Below are 20,232 nucleotides of genomic sequence, written 5' to 3'. Positions count from 1 at the left end.
GGGTAACTAATTCTTTTTTTCCCCACCTCCAGCATGTACTTAGGGGGTTTTGAGGCGTAACTTGGTGACTGTTTCTCTAGCAGCTGCTAATCTGAGTAGTGCAGTAATTCTAGAGGAGCTGCTTCTCTACACTGGCAGCAACTTTTTACCTTTATAGCTGTCAAGCATGTGGTAGGTGAGAACTTGTTCCTACAGGTACTTTGTGCCTAAAGGTAAGGAAAGGAATTCCTTTGTTGGGCTGTGTATAACATGGTTCTCTACTCAAGTAAGATGGTGTGAAGAAACAGGCTGACATAAAGATGAGGATCAAATTTTAAGACCAAGTATCAAACACCTCTCACACTAGAGAATGTAAGTAAGTTCTCTAACTAACTGGAGCCTTCAGCAGAGTAGCTACACACACACAACTGTTACACAGGTGAGGTCTGAATTAGTGATACTAAGGAAATAGGTGATGTTTCTGAATGATGTAAGTGCTGATAAGTAAGCTGCATGTTGGAGATACAACCTCTCTACAAGAGAGGAGACAAGGAGACTCTACAAAACAAGGAGACCAAAATAACAGTTCATGGTTTATTTGGTGTTGGAACTGGTGCTACAGTTGGACAGCTGTTGTCTTGTTGCATACAGAAACATTAGGGTGTTTTTTTTAATATATGTTTAGGAGACAGATTTACAACTGCTCTGATAAGAGTACACAAAAATAAGGTTCTCTAAAAAAGGTAGACACAAAAATTCCAAAGCAGTGTTAGGAAAATATATTTGGACCTACCAACAGTGAAATATTCAAGCTATTTAACTGGCAGAGAAGGTTGGTCGGTTGATTTGACAATCCTTTAACTGCAAGAAAGGTCTTTGGTTTCACACTGTGTAATAACCAGTTACCTGTTGCTCTGAACCAACATTAAACAGGTGAGGAAAAGGCAGAAGATTTTCTAGGCAGTGCTGTGTTGAATGCTGGATTTACATCACACCACTTCACCATACAAGATCAGATTGTTACCTAGCTCTGGTTAGGAACACTGGTATTTGTGAACAGGGAAAACTCTAGTCTAGTTTCCCTAATACTATCTTCAGGAAACTGATTTGTTCAGGTTTTAGCTTTTTACGTGTTCTAGTTGAGATGCATACATCGAAGGATTTGACCTACTTGGAAAGTACAACGTAAGACAAACCACTAAATCCATTAAACTGCAAACAGTGAACTGCTTGGACAAATCTAAAATTGTAGTTCCTTCTGGATTCCCCAGAGTGTATCAGCACTCTTCCGTAATTTCTCCTCTTCCTCAGATTTTAGGGTCATCTTTACTACATCAGTGATGCCATTGCTACCCAGTACACAAGGCACACTTAGGAAGACATCTTCTTTTATTCCATACATGCCCTGAAAAGTAGATAAGGATAAGCTAAGTGTCCCAGGTGTATACTTCATACACTACTCTACCCAAAAAGCTCAAGTGCAAGGTTCTGGAACTTGTGGAAACAGATGTTAACCTAGGAAGCTATCACCTACCTTCAGAGCCTCCAAGTTTAATTTTCATTAGGGCAGAAAAGTTTGGGGGAGGGCTGCTCACCTTAACCATTGTAGAGATTGGATGCACTCTTCTCAAGTTCTTCATAATAGTTTCAGCTAGATCTGCCACAGAAAGGCCAATAGCCCATGATGTGTACCCCTTCAGTTTGATAACCTCATAGGCGCTGCAGAGACAAAGTTACTTATTGAAAGGAAAGAAGAAAAAAAAAAACAGCATCAAGGGGACTATTTAAAGTTTTAAATAAAGATTTTTGGAAACACCTGAGAGGATTTGGAAACACCAAGAGGTTCACTGATTTACTGACAGGACTGAAATAAAACTTACAGCAGTGAAAAATCCTATCCAAGTAGTACACTATTCCCCTCAGTACCACTGGGCATGAAGTTAAAGCATTTCCCTGATTTTAAATTCACTGACCTTGAAAAATTAGATTTCTGCCAAATCTACATTACTTCATCACTACCTAATGCTTATTACTACTTAAAAACATTACTTCAAGCTGTATTATTTTTGTTTTTGTATTTGCTACTATAGTTAGTATTTACAGAAGATATGAATGCTGCATTTCAGAGATGTTATTCTTAATTATTTGTTCTTACGTTGAGAAGGAGAAATAAAAGAGTTATTTACCTGTCCACCACTTGCTTATGGACCTCCTTCCAGTGTTCCTTGTCTGCATCAGTTCCCAGCTCAGGATGAAGAGCCTTTAGGGAGACGCCAGCAACATTCACTCCGCTCCAGACAGGTACTTAGAGTTGCACAGATATTAATCATCTCACAAGGTAAAGAATATACCCAACCACACAAAAGTGTCAGTCATATCCTCCCAAAACCAACAGTCAACATAGTATCTATTTGAATTCCTCTGTCATGCAAGCATCACTGTTCTAGATGTGACTTCAGATGTAGTATGGCCTATGAGCCCAATCCAAATTACAGGCTATTAACCTAGGAGCAAACAACCATCTTTCTTTACACATGATGTTACAGGGTTTGAGGATACCTTGTTTAGGTGTTTTACTTCAGTAAAGCTGAACTAAGATGACAGCAACTCTGTATTTTGCAAAGGTTTCTCTAAATAAGAATTTATTCTAAAGGAGTCCTACTGGGTGTCTGGAAGCAAACAGTGCTGCTCAGCTTCTGCTAGAAAGAGTACAGGTTAAATAAGGGGAACATTGCTCTTTTTTCCCCCCTTCCTTGTCTAGACTTGACTCTGTGCTTTTCCTAAATATAGTTCTTGGACTAATCCAGAAATGCCACTGAAGATAACTCAGTGACTACCAGTAGATCTAGTACAGCTCTCTGGGAGTCCCTTGCAAAGAACTTTACCCTCCTGCTACTTCAGTTTGTTTTTTGGAGAGTTATAGGGACAACCCAGCCAGAAATTTTTTGCCTCCTTAGGTTACAGTAATGACCTTTTCCAAGCAGAGTAACTCAAGTCAAATATAGAACATCTAGGGTTACTGTATGCTGCAGAAGAGTTAAAGCCAGACTTGCATTGGGTTGCTGCAGTGCAAAGATTTTTTTGAGCAAGTTTTTTTCCTATCGGTTTCGCAGGTGATTTTTCTTGCAAACAAAATATAGAAAAAAAAGATCTGCCTTAGGGATGGACAAAATTTTTTCTTACCACTGGAGTCTCCGTGCTCTCCGACAATCCATCCGTGGCAGCTCAGAGAATGGATGCCGAGTCTTTCTCCCATGAGGTAGCGGAAACGGGCAGAATCCAGATTGCAGCCACTACCAATAACACGGTGTTTAGGAAAGCCACTGATCTTCCAGGCCACATAGGTCAAAATATCCACTGCGAGGAGAACAGGGAAGATATCAGAACTGCTAGGTAGTGGCACTTGGGCACTTGCTAATTAATTTTCAGAAAAATCCCTACAAGTGGATGGAAGATACCTCTTAATTACATCAGACGATTTATGCTACACATGCATTGAGCAGCACTGACAATTACATCACATGCCAAAGGTCATTTGCAAAGCAGCTAAAGACTTGAGTTGGGCAGAACTTCAGCTATTTCTCAGAGAAACAATTTACTGAGTGGGGAGAGGGAAGATGACGTATCTTGCTATGTGTTTATTTGACACAAGCATGTTTTAAAAGCCTACGCTTGCTCATGTTAATATGCTACCACCCCCTTGCTGAAGAAAACACTACTGTCTAAGCAAAGTCGTTTTATTAAGGCAACGCAAGACAAACCTGGGTTTGAGACAATAAGCAGCTTGCAGTCAGGACTGTATTTAACAACATTGGGAATGATGAACTTGAAGATATTCACATTGCGCTGGACCAGGTTAAGGCGGCTCTCTCCTTCTTGCTGACGGGCACCAGCAGTCACAATGACCAGCTTAGAGTGTGCAGTCACACTGTAATCTGCAGACAAAAGGCTGTGTCAAACGACTTCTTTCTAAACATGGTTTCATGGTTTCAAACATGAGTTCAAGTTTCTTGCAACATTGATATCTAAAATTCTCAAGTCTGAGAGCACTGAAACTCTCCTGATAATTATTGCCCTAGACTTAGCTTCTACATTAAGAATTACGGACATTAAGAATTTTCTTTAAGAGCATGTCTCATTGACACAGGTGGCATCCTTAAGGGCATATTAAAAATCTTTATCAGCAGACAGGCAATGGGATGTTATACACATGCTAGTTCATACCTGAGAATTATGTAGAGGAATGGCTTATAGAGCAAGTGCTGCATAGAAGAAAAAGGTGTAACAGGCTCTGCTGCCATAACCTACTACCTATGGACACAGGAGTTGCACATTAACTGAGGCATTTGCCCCTGTCAGATGTTTGTAGCAAACAGGTAAGCAGTAACAAATTCAGGGCTAACTGTGAGGTAAAACTCCCAAAGATTCAGGAATACTTAAGAATTGCAGAAGTTTTCTATACTGAGCATCCAGTTCCAGGACAGAGCAGTACTGAGTGAGACTAGTTTTAGCAAGGTACACAACACTGAATATCAGGTGAGTAGTATTTGTCCAGAAACATAAATGGAAGAGCCTTCCTCCTTAGGATTAGGAGGACAGACTGAGTGCTAGACTTGGATGAGTAGTTCAATATCTGAAGCAGCTGCTTCCATTTGGAAATGCTCGACACAGCCTGCTACTTGCCTTTGCCAGAAACAATCTTGGGTGTTCTAAGGAAGAGGCTGCCATGCTGGAGATCTAGCATCTCTCCTCTGAGCTTGTCCTCCACAACATCAACAAGAGCAAGTTCATCAGCCAAATCCTACAAGGGACCAGGATTAAAGAATAAGTCAGTTTAGTAGCTCTTTGCACTAAGTACTCCATTTATAAACTGTGAAGTTGCAGTTCTTTTAAAAGCAGTGATGTATTTAAGCAATTTTGTTCACCTGGATCACTTGTTCCCAAGTTACTTAAGTTACTCTTCTGGGATATTCACTTTACTGAGCTCCTTCTGTACTCTTTTCATATCCACATTCTATGTGCAGTACAATTCAACATCTCAACCGATGAAGAGTAACTGAACAGCTGTTCACAAACAATCATTTTTACAGCATAAAAAGTAAGCTTGGTGTAAGCACTGCGTTTTAATTCAATACAGAGAACAAGTCACCTGAAGTGCTTAGAACCACTTTTTCCAGCTCACCCTGTAATAAACTATTCCACTGGCCAGTGCAGCAAAACAGCTTCTCGGTTCTAAACCTTTTTTGTGCTCGGAATGTTAAAGGCTTCCATTTACCTATGGGGGGAAGGGCTAGGAGTCGTTCAACGGCAAATGCAGCTCTTAAGCCAAAATCTACAGTGTATATTCTGTCTAATGCTGGGGTAAACTTGGTTACAAGAAAAACTAGAGCAATTTGTTCTTGCTGTTACTAGCTTAAAGTTTGCTGCTCAATTTCAGACTTAAGGAAGGGAATGCACAATCAAAAAGCCTATCTTGTGCACTAGCTCAACTAGTCTTATAAGGGAGATTACTTCTCACTGCCCACCTATTTTGCACCTCTTTCAGGCCTCAGATAGTCACCACTGTGCTTCTTCATCTGAACCTTGAGACTTACCTTCATCAGAATGCTGATGGCACAAGCCATGCCAACGGCACCCACACCAACCACAGTGATCTTGTTGTGGGCATGACCATGCTCCTCTTTGTGGACATTGTGGATGAGGTGATCCTTGAGAGACATGTTGCTGAAAGGAAAGCAGAATATGATTTCTCCATGCACATTAGAGCTTTTACTGACATTGTAACATTTGTATGAAGCAAATGGGACTTATTACAGGATGGCAAAAAAGTGAATACAAATAGTATGCCCAAACTATCTGGCATTACTGCCTGTATCCAGCATCACAATTAAAGTTTGACTTGTTGGTAACAATCCATTTAAGCAAGCTTGCTATAGCTTGCCCTCAAATGCAGCCTGGGAAGCACTGATGGCTGGATGGTACTCTAGGAGCATTAGCAGAATATCTTAAATGATCATCCATATTAGATTTACAGGAAGCCATTTTAGTAGTTCTAGGCACAGCAGGGCCTGGCAATATCCATTTTGCTGCACTGAAAAACTGGTACTGTATGCCTGAAGCCTTTCTAGAGCCAGAATTGTGCAACACTGAAGCAAGACAGCTTTTCCTCAAGCTCTGATCCCCAAAGTCATCTCCACCGATTTAAGTGGAAACTGCACAGTTTTAAACTAAGGCAAGTAACTAAGCATAAGTTCCTTGCACATCCCTAAAACAGATTATTCCTTCTGACAGGCATTAACATCATGCTCAGATTTATCAGCTACGGGCTGCCCAACAACCCAAGTATATGGGCTCTGATCTGTGACAGCCACAGGTGTGCTGGGGGGACACAAGGACAAGGATGGAGCACTGTGCCTTGGCCCCAGGGTCCCTGTAAAAGCCAACACAACGCTTTCCCAGTCAGTGCTGCCTTGGCAGCACTCCAGCCTCCGTCTCCCCTGAGCAGCCCAAGGCAAGGGCATCCTCGCAGACAGATGCAAGTACAGACGTGACCTGATCCTAGAGCTAGCGCAGAACAAGCTGGAGCTGTGCAGAGCTGGAAGGGGCCCCCAGCCAGGAAGCGCTGGCAGGGCAGCTGGGAGCTGCGAGCTGGGGGAGAAGGGGAGACAGCAGCACACATATTTAGAAAAAATTGACTATGAGACATCAGTCTTCATTCAAAGCGTGAATCCCCTGAAGTGCAGGCTAATACATGCGCTCTCGCCACGTGCCAAGCCCTCCCTTGGCAATACACACACGCAGGGCTGGCAAGCAGCGCCTGCTCAAGCGTCTCAGATTTAAGCTTAGTACTTCAATTATGTTCAGGCTGTTACTCCACTGAAGGAAGCCGGTTAGGGGAGCAGCAGGAGCCGAGGTGGTAAGGCAGTACACGCACGCTCCTTCTGAGCGCAACGCGTGTACGAATGCTTTGCTGCAAAGGCCGCCCGAAGCGATGCCCATCTCCAGCCGCTTGCTCCCGCGGGGCTCCGGCCCGCCGGTTTTGCGGGGGCACCCACGCAGCAGGCAGGGCGCTGCTCTCAGCTCACGCCAGGCGCCGACCCAGAGCGGCGCGCTCGCCCACCCAGGCGAAGCGCCGGGAGACCCGCGCCAAGGGCCGGCGCGCCCGGTGATTCAGCCTCTATTTACCCGCGGGGCGATAGGAGCGAGCCGAGCCGAGCCGCGCCGCGCCGCGGGCAGGGCGCGGCGGGGCGCCGGGCTGAAGTCCAGGGCCGGCCGGCGGGGCCCCGTGTCCCGCGGTGGGGGGCCGGCCGCGGCCGCACGCTCCGCCGGGCCCGCCGGCTGCCCCGCGGGCAGCGCGCCCCGAGCCCGAGCCCGCTCCCGCCCCGCGAGCCGCCCTCCCGCCGCCAGCAGCCCCGCGGCAGCGGTCGCGCCTACCCGGTGTCCGGAGCCAAGCGCGGCGGCGGCAGCAGGGGCGCGCTGGGGCGGCGGCCGGCGCCTTAAGTAGGGCCGGGCGGCTGACGCGGGGCGGGCGGGCCGCGCCGGTGGGGACGTGCCCGCCGACACGTCGGGTGGGGGGGGGGCCGCGCCGCGCCGCGAGGCGGGCGGGAGCGGGGGAGGCGGGTCCGTAACGGTCACTAACGGCCACTAACGGCCGCCCCGCGTCGCCCGGGCCGGCGCGCGGCGAGGGCAGCGGAGCAGGCTCCGCGCACGGCGGCCCCGGGGCACGGGCGGCCCCGGATGCGGGTCGCGGGAGACGCGTGTCCCGTGCGTTATTATCAGCGGGGATGAAAGAGAGTGAAAAGGCGGCTGCCGGCTGCCAGCGCAGCGGGGGCGCCGGCTGCGCCCCGCGGAAGGCGCGTTAGGGCCCGGCCGGCGCCGCCCGCCCTGCGCCCCCGCCGCGGGTCCGGCCCCGCCGCCTGCGCGGCCGCGGTCCAGACGCAGCCTCTTGGCCGGAGGCTGGAAACCTGCTTCCAGTTTCCATCTAGATCTCCAGATGTTTGTTTTTGTCCCAGACATCGCTGTCTGGTGTTTACTTCCTTCTTCCATGTATTCATGTACCAAATTCCCCTCATTTTTTGTTTTTAGTTACGCAAGCTGGAGCACTGCGGTCCCACAAGATACAGGCTCTCTCTGCGGCATCCTTTCGTGGGCATCTTGCAGTGAGAAGTCTTTTCCCCTGAGAGAGGATGCCTTCCGCGGGATTTTAGACAGTCTTCTCAGTGGTGCCTCATGCATGAATACTAACGTTTTCCTATCATTACTGAAGATACCGTGACTGGACTCATATTTGTCTTTCATGGTCATGCTGTACTGTCAGCTTGGTATCACCCTGTGGTTAATGCAGCCCAGTCCTTTTCCTCTTCACTCATTGCTTGCTATGTTACTAACAAAGAGCTAAAATTATTATTCTGTGCTTGCCTGAACTTTCAGTTTATTGCAGTGCTACAGGTTTGCCCCACAAAACTGGCTTTTGGTAAACCCTTGCTGTCGTTTACGTTCTTATTCATTGAACTCTGTGTTTTTTGTTAAAATTTCCATCACAAGTTTTCCTGAAGAACTGCAGATTGAGATCAAGTGCTTGGGCCCAGACCAATTTTGCCCTGGCTCGCTTCTCAAGTATTTACTATTCTCTATCCCTATGGTAATGCCTCCAAGTCAGTAACTGCACTTGAAATCCTTGCACCTGGATTTGTGGTTTGCTGTGCTGCTCTTTTCACGATCCTGGGATCAAGGTTGTCTGGTTCCACCAGTCAGAGCACAGTAAACTCTGTGAGCTTTGCTTGCGCCTGACTGCGTTCATTTATTCTGCTGGGTTCATTTCTGCTTTCTATCCCCCTTAGACATCCTGACTTTACCCCATGGATTAGCATGATCATCCTTAATGAAAATCAGGGAAGCAGTCATTTAGTTGTGAGTCAGCAGCTACATTACCTTTATTTTCCATCACATTCTTGTTGCACAGTGGACCTTCTTTTCCTTCCCTGCTTTTTAATTTTTTTGTGGCTGTAGTACTTTTCTGATGTTTGTCTCAGTTTCGTTTTGGACTTTAACTCCGGCTGATTTTTGGCAATAGCTGTTCGTAGTTTGACTTCCTTTTTGAAGTGGTTATCCATCTTGCTATGTCAGATGGCCTGCCTTACTAATTAATACCTTCTTCTCCCTTTACCTATACCACCTTTTCCATTTCTGCTTTATTTAGGATGTCTTTTCTCTCTTTTAAAATCAGTCTGAGTAGTTTACCTCTTGGTCACCAGATTTAGCCAACTTAGAAATGGGGAGAATGTATGCTGTCATGGAGGTCTCTGTCTCCCCACAAGCTCATCCCTCTCCCTGTACATGCGAGCTTAAAACACAGCGCTCAGTCATATTACATGGGACAGATTCAGTGAATACAGGTGTGTGTCATCCCAGGTAAGACTTGTACCGTTCAACCAAGCCTTGCTTTACAAGTGGAGGAATTTCCTGCAGCTGTTCAGAGTGCACTAACGCCTTCTCAGAGACAGCCCCAGGGCAATTCCTTTTTGCCATGATGATCTTACAGGAACTGTAGGCCAAAGCTTCATCTTTCTTTCTTTCTTTCTTTCTTTTTTTTTCCAGAGAGTCCATTGCAAAACAAAACAAACAACAAACACAGGTAGGAAAACATCTAAAAGCACTTGAAACAGAATAAAGAGAGATGTGCCCACAGGTTTGTGAAACTCAAGCTGGCAAAACGTAAGTTCTAGTTCTCATTATAGAGACCAGTACTTCTACCAAAGGTTAAATGCAGTGACTTACCAGCTGCAAAACTAGATATACTTTGCTGCTGCTTGAGGCTTGAATGATACTTGTGAGGTGTAAAACTAGATATACTTTGCTGCTGCTTGAGGATTGAATGATACCTGTGAGGTGTTTAGTGTTGGAGGACTGTGGTAGTTACAGACAGGAAAATGCTGGTAGGTGCTTAGTAGGCCTAATGTAGCGTGATTGTGGAAGAAAAGGAGGCCATATAATGTAGTGCTGTCATATGGTGTTACGATGGGTTCACTGAGCATCTTGTTCTATCAAAACTCTCAAGGACAGATTAAGAAGTTTAGTTCTGTGTCCTTGGAGTCTTAATTTACAGTAGCATTGGGCTCAACTCATCCAGAGCTTGAGTTGCAGACAACAGCATCTGGATGACATTGTGTTAATCTTCATCTTGCAGGATAGAAAAAGTGTTTGACAGAAACAAGGTCAAGAAGTAGTTTCTTCCTATATAAAGTCATAGTTCCGAGGAAGTTAAGTGTGAGGCAAGAAGCTTCTAAGGCAAAACTTTCTGGATAGACTATGTGTTATTAGACACACTAATGGGTGTTGTTAAAATACATAACTAATATAGAGCACATGGCATTCTAGTACTGTCATGGTGACATCAAGGTTTCTAAGAAGTATAGGTGTTTGTAAGATTGTTCTTATCCTATGGCTTCGACTAAATAAAATTGGACATGGTTTTCAGGATATAAGTTGCAGTAAGAGCTTCACATGTCTCTCTGGTGCTGTTCTTTACTTCAGGTCTCCATTACTTACAGCATTAGGTTACTTACAGGATCAGGTTCACCTCAGCTGTCTGGTGCCTATTCAGATACCTCAGATCCTGCCTTTAGTAGAGTAGGCTAAAGCAAGGTAGCTGGGATGTTTCATAGCCATCTTTGTTCCAACATGTTCTTGATGGTGGCAAGCAGATCAGAAGCCTTGTTTTGTTAGAAAAGAGTGTCCACTTCTATCATGCCAGTGTTAATTCACCTGAGTTACAATATTGAGAAGAATTTGGCTGCAAATGCCAAATGGTTCCTTTTATGTGTCCTTTGTGATCTTAATAACAGCAATAGATGCTCAGAAGGAAAGCAGTCATCTGGCATGCTTGACATTGATCTTCTGTCTCAGAGAGCTTCAAACAGAGAAGGCTCATAACACCACCAAGAGAGCAAGATGAGAAAATTAAGGGCATGTTCTTGCATGCACAAGATAGGAGGCCAAGTCTGTTTTAATTTAAGTGGAGGACTTTGATCGCATGGATTGGGCGAACCTTGCTCACTAGTATACATAGTGGAGGTTATTCTTCATATTCCTTTTCCACTGCTGCCTCCCACTGCAGTAGCAGCAGGCACTGTAGATAGCACGCTGGAAATGTTTGAATGTCTGGTCCTGTCTTCCACTTTGATTTACTCTGTGGCCTGAACAGCTTCCTCCAGTTTTCTAGCTTCATTATTCCTTGTGAAATGGGAAGGGTCTTTATCTACAAACCTCACAGTGGTACTGTATGGGTTAGTTAATTGTGAAATACTTCAGCTTTGTAGTGCAAAATTAAAATGATGGAGAATCTTTGCCTCAGAGAAGATTGAGGTGAAGTCCAAAAATGGGGTAGCTTGGGATAAAAAGGTTGGTATGTGCTGCTAAATTGTCAACATCAGGAAGGCTCCCAGAGCTAGAAATCTTGCTATTTTAAATACTTCTCAGGGTAAGATTCATGAAGTTGGTTACACTCCATAAAATCCTTATTTTGTGTTCTTCAGATTTCCACAGTATAGCCACATAATGCTATTTGAACTGATCTCAAGAGAAACTAAAAGCTAAAAAATGACTTTCTTAGCTTATACCAGCAGGTAGTTCTGCACATAGCTAATTAGTCATGATCAATACTCTTCAGGGTCCCTGTCCTTGGCTACTCCTATGCATGCATGTTACAGTGGGGACACTGGTATTACAAAGATCAGTGCTTTTGCTGCTTTTCACTGTCTTTTCCTTTCCACTGTCACTGTGGCAAAGAGGGGGGAGGGCTAACTGATGCAATTGTCATTTCCGGATATTTCTACATATGTATTTCTACAACCTATTTATAAATGTGCACTGGGGCAATATATATGGAGACATGTTTAATAATCAATAATTTCCCACACTTGTGCAATTCCCTTTTGTTAGATGTAATTTTTGATTGCAAGCTATTTGCTAGTTGACATGTTTCGATACTCAGGAATTCCAAGTTACAGCAGTTTTCCTTTTTCCCTTAAAAGGTTGTGTATGTTTCCAAGTATGGCAGCAATGGATTATACAGTCAGTATAAAGCTAAAGAAAACTTCGTATCTTATGATAACTTCAGTATGAAGCTAAACAAAACTGTATTTCTTGTAATTGCTTTCTAAGTGCTCGCCGTAGCTAGCTGCAGTGTAACATGCTGCGAGCTGGGCTGAGCTGAATGCCTGACATTGACTCCCTTCACTGAGGGAAGGAGTTTGCTCCGGGAAGCATGAGTCATCGTGCAGGATTCGGCAGGCCAAACCCATTCCTTTTATGCTGCTCTGAATATTCACTCGTTTACTTAGGAACTGCAGGAAATGGGATTCTCCAATAAAAAAAACATGGTCAGAGGAAGATGGAAAGGCAGCCTGGCAGAGAAGGGCCGCTGTTCAGTCGTTGCCTAGCGGAGTCTCAGACAGAGCTCAGCCAGTTCAGCACCTGTCTCCTGCTGACTGCCAGGGGCAGCGCAATCATTACTGTAGCCTCTCACCCAAGTTCTACACTGGCAGCAGCAGAACCAACTATTACTGTTATCTGACTTGTTCTTGAGTGCCTGGCAGGTTGCAGTAAGTGGAGACTTTCCTTAAATTACAGTAAGGAGACTGAAGGGATATGAGAGCAGGGCTGCTGGCTGTGCTGCTGCTACTTGCCAATTCCAGAGGGCAGGCAGGTTCAGCAGCAAAAGGTCAGTGGCATGTCCCTGTGCTCCAACCAGAGCAGAGACCCCCTTGCTCTTACTTTAATATTCATATGCATTCTGCAGTGGTCAGTTTTGGTTTTTCCAGGATCCCTTCTGGGAAGCTGACACATTGACAAGTTGGTTAGCTCAGGGTAAAGTGCTATGCAGAGTCCTGCAGAGGCAAGTTGTTACTGATTCAGTAACAGTCCATTTGAGACACAGTGCATTTAATAGCACAGCATTGTCTCCCCTACAGTGAAAAACATAAGTCATCTGGAAACAACAGATGAGAGGAAACAACAAAGAAGATGGTATTGGACCCATCAAGGAATGTGGAAGCACGCTTGTATGTTGGGCAGACCTAGCGTGTTCTAAGGAAGAAAAGGGAGATGTGTACCAATAATTGTACCAATCATATGATCTGACCATTGTCTTTCTCAAAGATACTTTTCTAGCATCTCAGACCTTGCATATGTGGTTGAACCTCAGCATATTGAAGATGATAGCTGGTTACATATTCTCTCCCATCAGGGAATAGCCCTGGCTAAATGGTCTCATTTCTGTGAATCAAACTTCCAAGATGCATTGTTTGAACCCCAGGAATACCCGTTGGAAACACAGCATCCTGTGACTGAGAAGTTACCAGGCCATGCATCTCCTGTATTTTCCTGTAGAAAGCTGAAAGTGTATCTCAGTGTTACAGGCAGGTTTGGTAGAGGAATCTCCTGCCTTGCTAACTCTATAGGAAATGGTGCACAACCAAGACCTGAACCCATCCCTTTGTCTCTTTAATAGGTTTAGGAGACAGTTCAGGGCTATACAAGAGGAAGCTCTTAATTTGGCAATACAAAATTGTGGGGTCAAGGAAGTCCTAGCCAGTGAAAATAGTGTGGTCTAGGTTTTCATCAAGAGCAGCATGCAAGATACCTCTCCTCAAAACTTCCACTGAAGACATCAGTGCTATAAAGAGCAACTTTTACAGCTTCTGACATATCCTGGAGCTTGATATAACATTTGGGTTAGTCCCTCTAGGTCTGCATGGTCTTGGAGAATAGAACCCAATTCTGTATCTGGAGCAGAGTGAGACGCCAGAGATCAAGAAATGATTGCTGTCTGTGTTTGCAGTCTCCTGTCTAGGGCCTGGGTTCTCCATCAGTCTCACAGTCTTTCCCACCTGTTGCTGTTCCCACACTTTCATCCTAGTAAAACTCCCAATGCGTACAGATAACATTTATGTCTGTAGATGGCTTTGAATAATAAATGCTTATCTTTTCCTTAGGGAAGGCAGCGGGGGAAGAAAGATGAAGCTGAACTTGTAGCTTAACAAGTTCAGCAACAGAATGGAAGTAGGTAGCCAGAGTCACTTTCATTTCAGTCCACGTACTTGGGCCACACCTGAAGCTCTTTAAAAGAGCTGCAGCTGGGCTGGCTCAGCCCTAAGATAGCAGTCCTGCAGGTGGCTTTGGCTTGTGTTACAGAGTTGAACTCTTCTGCTGTCTCTGGATGAGAGAAATAATTTGATGGTCTCTGCACAAGGTACTCTCTTAGATCTTTGTTTCTGTGGTGGTTTGCTCTCTGTGTGAATGTGGAGCCCTGTGGTGGGGACTGTGAAAGGCTAGCAGTATCCTGAGGTTCTTGTATGCCACCTATATTGTATGTACTGCCAGGAGAATGAACTGGAGTGGAAACCAAGCTATCCCACACAGAAAAGTTATTGTCTTGTCTTTTCAAAAGTTCTGCTCCCTAGGCTTTATTTTTTTTTTTTTTTTAATATTTTTAAAAGCAAAAAGTGGCTAAGGGAAAGAAAGCACAAACAATTTTCTTAATGCCCGAGTTCTCCTGACTTGTGCTATCTGCTAGTGATGCATTTTACACTGTTACCTAGATGTGCTGTAGCTTTATGTTAGTTGGCTACTCATGGCATGCAGTGGCCTGCCCTTTTCCCAGGGACATCACATTGGTGCTGGAGGCCATCTTCTACTCACAGCAAGGCTAGACACGAGCCCTGAGTTCAGCTGTAGGTTCACAGCATGGTTTGGCAGGAGGAGGGAGTTGATCTCTGGTCTGCCTCAAGAAAGTGCTTTTGCTGGTGTTAATTTTCTTTGAGTCCCTTTTTATTTTAAGATCACATGTTCTTTAATCAAAATGAGATACAGAAGTCTCCACATTATGACTCAGTACTGAAGGACTAAGGCTGGGCAGAGAGAGGTGCAGCCTGCGTTGCTATCATATGTAATAGTGTTTTGTCTCTGCTTCATTATGCAACCATAGTGAAATCATTTATATACCACAGGTAGGTACCAAGCTGAACATCTCTGCTGGGGCACAGCTTAACATTCTAGGCATCGTACTGGCACACAGTTGTTCCCCTCAGTGAAGGGCTTGCCAACTAAAAAGATGAAACAAAACAGGAATTAGAAACATAGAAATGCAAAGTTACCACCAAATGCCATGCTTGCGTTAGTATATCGTCTTCTTCAAGAACATTGCACAAATGCCAGCAGGCTCTTATCTCTCTCAAGTAATCCAGTCTTTTTATTTATCCTCAGAGTTTAAATAGTAGAGAATTAAAGTTTGCAACTTGCCTGTGGGCTGCCAACAAGTCATTTTCACAGTACTGTGCTAAGTCTGGAGTTGCTGGTTTGTAGGCGCTTGTTCCTGTATTTAGATGAAACTGCACAAATGTGTAGCAAACATTAGTAAGGCTTAGCCTTGTTGTTTTGCAAGCTCTGGTGAATCTTGCTCAAGGAGGTGGCTGTTACCAAAAGGAACAAGCACCTGACTTTGGGATTCCACAGGGGGAATCCTGATAGTTGGAGAATTTGTAGTTTCTTTAGCTTGGGCCTAATCCTAGGAGGAAGAACATGCCTGTGACCTGGGTGGTAAATGCAGGGCATGCCAATTCCCACCAGTTCTGTTCAATTTCATGTCGTTGTTCTGTCATATTCTTAGGCCCAACGCAACTGGCCTTGAGGCAGTATACCAGCCGTTTTAAAAGATGCCAATATGATGAAAAAGAAAATGTAAAGCTCTGTGAGGAGATACAGTTAACTGATTTTTGCGTAAGAGCTGGGTCTCTGGAGGTTGGGTCTCTTGAATGCTGACATAGAGCTCTGTTAGCTGCGTGTCATTTCTGTTTTGTAAATTCTGTGGTTCATTGTGCATTCATAGGAGTTCTTTATTTATTTATTTATTGCTAACATTGGAAGATACCAGCATGTTTTACCTTCTGCTCACTATGCAAGAGTGAACAATTTTTTCAGTGGCAGCAGGGGTGTGCAATCCCCTTGATCTGTGTTCATTCCCTGCCATGTGACGAGCCTTCAGACTGGTAGCTGGGGCAATGCAGCTCATCCAACTTCTTGCGCTCAGGCAGGGACAGGGCAGTGCCAGTCTAGTAGGAGAATATCCACACTGGAATTTGTCAGGCATGGGACAGATCAGAGACCAGGTCTGTGGGATGTGACATAGTGTATTTATATGTTCAGAGAGAAGGGATTATGTGTTGCTTTTTTGTATGGCATATCATTCTTTGTGTGTTTGGCTGCTCCTAGCCCAGTGTTGTTTCTTTTTTAATCTCATCGGGTGTTTGTGCCTTTAGAGTGACAATGAGGAAAATAAATCTATGTCACTTTGAGACTTGTAGAACTAAATGGTGTTTGCATCTCCAGGTTTGGTCTTGGAAGCGAAGGCTGTTGAAAGCTGAGTGTACTCAATAGCTTTCGGAAGGTCCTAGATGAAGGATATGTCCTTTATTCTTGTTCCTTCTCTGTCTTTTCAGCTGTAACAGTACTTTGTGGAAGATGCGTTTGTCTGTGTATATCTAGCCATGATGTTCAATGTACATGCCTTAGTTAATAAACTGTTTTGCATCTCCTTTTAAAAATATGTTCCCTTGCAACAATGGCATCTGGGGTTTTGGAGTCAGAAGGATGTTGTGTTAATCAGAGAATGAAAATCATAAAAAAAAAAAATCGTAGCATTTCAGGTCTCTTCGGCAAAGGTTACTAAGGGTCAGTTAATTCAGTGCTTGACTCCTGTAAGAGATCTTAGGCATATAAGAGCAGCCAAAAATAACCTCTTGGAAGGTCAGAGAAGGCACCTTTTCTGCATGTGGACAGCTTTGCATTTCTGACCTGAAACATCTATATGTTTTACAGTAAACAAGCAAGCAAGCATGGCTAGAAAGAAAAGAGACTACCAAAATGGACTTGAAGGACAGCTAGAGCTTGTGGAACATGTTCCTTATTTATATGAACCTTCTAAACTGCTGTCTGCCTTGGAGATTTTTCTGTAGATGAGATGGAGAGAGCCAGTGTTAGCTTCTAAAGCACACTTTAAACTGAGCCTAGCCAAATAAAGGCTGGATTCAAACATAAATAGATGAAGAACAGCAAGAGAGGCGCTTATATTTTAAAATGGAGTCACAGGCTCACATTCAAGTGATTTTTTAAGCTTCTGAATGACCCTGGAGTCAGGAAGGAATTTCAGCCTGTCAGACTGAATGTTCTCTCTCTCCTGATATCCACATGCTGAGACAGAGTTTACAAGAAGCTTTTATAGCAAATCTCTAAGTCAGAGCCACCGCAGAACACTTTAAATATTGAATAGGCAAGAGCTCATGCAAGAGGGAAAGGCTCTGCGTTTTCCTGCATATTAATCTCTTCTCCCCTCCCCCCGCCACCTCCTGCCCAAATCCCCTTGGTTAATCAGGTTATGTTCGCCCTATTTCACCCAGGGAGTAAGCAGAATGCAGTGTTGATAGAAATGGAGGAAAGGAAGGAGGAGAAGGACATGCTGAAAGCAAAAGTGGGTCGAGGATGCTCCAGAGATGAAAGCTGCCCTTTGGCAGGGTTCCTGCAATCACTGTGGGATGCTTCAGGCTGCATGATGTCTCTGTGGCCTGTCACACTAGCTTAGGAGGTAAGATCATACCCGTCAGTGATGTGCCAAACGGTAGAGAATGGATCTTGCCTGTCTGGGCTCAGTCTCAGAGACACTGGTCGTCTCTGTGACCAACAGTTTTCTCCCCAAATGCTCACTTGACAGCGCATTTCAGCTAGGGGTCCATAGCAGCAGGAGCCTGCCTAATGTTTCCCTAAGTGCTGTGATTAATTTGAGGGAGGGGGACAGAGAAGCTGTGTGCACTGCATGCATTAGCGCTCTGATGCAGCCTTTAATTCTTTCCACACTCATCCTCTTGGATGTGTGGCTGCAAACCATGGAAGTACAGCACGATGGACTCACCAGAGTGAAGTGTAGCTATGAGGAACAGGGAGCCAGCACACACACTGCCAGCATTGCTGACCTGTGCTTTTTGTGCCAGGTTGTGTTGGCAAATCCAAGTTTCCTTTAGGTCTGGTGATCCTAGACTTCCGAGAGTGCTGCTATTTGGGAGTTCTTTATATGGATGCATGCTTTGGAAATGCTTTCATCTCTGATTATAATGGACAACACCAAGTGGGGAGACTGAAGTGTAAAGCTCTTCTGTGGCCAGTGTCTAGACCCAAAACTTGCAGCTGAAACTCTTCCTGAAATGTGAAGAATTGTGTACTCTGAGGTCTGGGTTTGGGGGACCTTAGTAGGAGAGGGTAAGTGTTGATGGGAGAACTGGGTGCAGCGACTTGGGTTTTGGGAGACTGGCAAGTACTTTGGAAGGGTGTAGATCTGCAGGTCTGCATCTGCATTCTGTACTTTGAGGTTGCATTTATCCAAAAGCTCAAAACCAAACCTTGCTAGATCACCTCATGAAGCTGGTGTAGTTTACTCCTAACTTTGCTTCCCTAAGACTGATCCTGGCTGAGGATCAGTTGAATGTGGGCCTACACTTGCATTTCAGTTGTGCCAGGAGGTGCCAAGCCGCACAAGCCTTGCCTGATTCAGCCCTGTGTGGCAGCAGCTTTGCTCAGACCTCATTGTGTGTTTTTCCATTGAGACCCATGTATCAGATTTTTAGCACCCCTCTTTGCTAACAGCATGGTTCAGAGATGTTTTTGTAGCTCAAAGCCAGGCAAATGCTAAGATGTTACTCTTCCGGAAGCGTAAGCACTGGCAGATGCAGACCTGAGCTATTAAATCCTGGAGCTACAGCATGATTTTACATGTTCGTTGCTGCACCGCAGCATTAACAGGATGGCCACAAGCTCCTGTTGCCACACGAATGAAGGCAGACAGGCAGTGAACTACCCGGCAGCTGGCGCAGCAGTGCCTGGGCACAAGAGGCTGTGGAAAACGTGAGGTGGAGCAAGCCCTGGCTGCGGTGGAGCCAGGCCTTGCTGGCGCCTGCAAGCTGTGTGGGGATCTTGGGTGCCCCGTTCCTGCGGTGCTTGCTGGCAAGGCTGTGTTCATGGCACGGGTCCAGAACTTGCCAGTGCCGCAAGGTGTTGCTCTGCCAGGGCCTGGCTGCCAGTCGCTGTGAGCTGCTGGCCAGCGCTGGGTGTTGCAGAGGGCTTGCTGTGCCCAGGCCTCCCACTGGCGCTCCCGTTTTGCACTAGTGAAAGCATGAAGGCTGCGTTGCTCTGCAGAGCTGCCGTCCGGCTTAACTGCAGGAGGCGGGAGGCAGCGCTTGCGGCATCCCCAGGCAAGAGCGGCAGCCGGCTGGGTGCACGTGGAGAGGCCGCGGGCGGGAGGCGAGCTGTGCAGGAGAGGCCCGGCTTCGCACCCACACGAGGCGCGCTCCGTGTGTGGGAGCAGCCGGTTAGCAGCCCTGTTGCTGCAGGCTTAGCCTGCTCTCGCAGCAAGTTTTGTGCAGGGAGAAGGGCACAGTGTCCTTTGGAGGAGGAGAGCAGGGCGCCATGTGGCAGCCCCAGGGGCTCACCCGAATGCAGGGGAGGCTGCGTCTCGCTTGCAGGATGAGCAGCTGTGCTTCCTCTGTGGTTTGCCCTGAAGAGCAGATCTCGTGAACTGTCTGCAGGGTAGCAGGAGGCTTTTTCTGCACCTCTCTGGTACTGCAAGGTGCAAAGCCCTGCCAATTGCATAAAGAAACGTGCTCTTCCCTCCCTCCCTCCACCCCCCCCCCAAATAGGACTCAAATTACATGAATGGTTTAAAAAGCATGAAGTTACCATCTAGTGTACTTCTGATTGTCTTTCGGCCTTCCAAAACCTCACTTCATGTTTCAAGCTCTCTTATAAGCCAGGCCAGGCTTTCTTTTTTAGAAAGAAACAGATTTTAACAAAATCCCAGGTTTCCAGAAGGTGGAGCTTTAAGGAAAGCCACAGTAGTTGCTCAGATCTGGTAGCCCTGAAAGGATGCCGAGAGCGGCAGACCTTCCCGGAGGAGCTGGCTCCAAGGTAAGGCTGTAAGAGCGGCTCTGCTGTTTGCATGGGCGCCCTAGCCAGGGGGCATGGCTGCTTGTGTCCCCCAGGGAGCTGCCTCTTACAAATACGCAGGTCATGGCGGGGAAGGCTCTCCAGTGGGAGAAGTGTGCAACACTATATATTGGTAAATCATAACCCCCACCCCGCTCCAAAAAAAGCCCATCGTTCACAGGAAAAGTCAATACTCAAAACAGGTTCAGAATTTGGCTTCCCTGTTTT

General features: G+C 45.7%; 1 protein-coding gene across 1 annotated transcript; it reads right to left on the bottom strand.

The window, feature by feature from the left end:
- Positions 1-559: 559 nt before the first annotated feature.
- On the bottom strand, positions 560-7,486 carry LOC134141210 (L-lactate dehydrogenase A chain). The gene is made up of 8 exons (XM_062577260.1): positions 7,414-7,486; positions 5,574-5,703; positions 4,663-4,780; positions 3,741-3,914; positions 3,163-3,336; positions 2,166-2,283; positions 1,575-1,698; positions 560-1,384 (listed from the first exon to the last, which is right to left on the bottom strand). Exons 2-8 carry the CDS (start codon positions 5,697-5,699, stop codon positions 1,220-1,222), a joined length of 999 nt encoding a protein of 332 aa, XP_062433244.1. The 5' UTR covers positions 5,700-5,703; positions 7,414-7,486; the 3' UTR covers positions 560-1,219.
- Positions 7,487-20,232: the final 12,746 nt, after the last annotated feature.

Source organism: Rhea pennata, chromosome 5, assembly GCF_028389875.1.
Source record: "Rhea pennata isolate bPtePen1 chromosome 5, bPtePen1.pri, whole genome shotgun sequence".
In the NCBI taxonomy this organism is placed as follows: Eukaryota; Metazoa; Chordata; class Aves; order Rheiformes; family Rheidae; genus Rhea; species Rhea pennata.
Note: the sequence above shows the minus strand (reverse complement) of the source record. Positions and strands in the feature narration are given on the sequence as shown.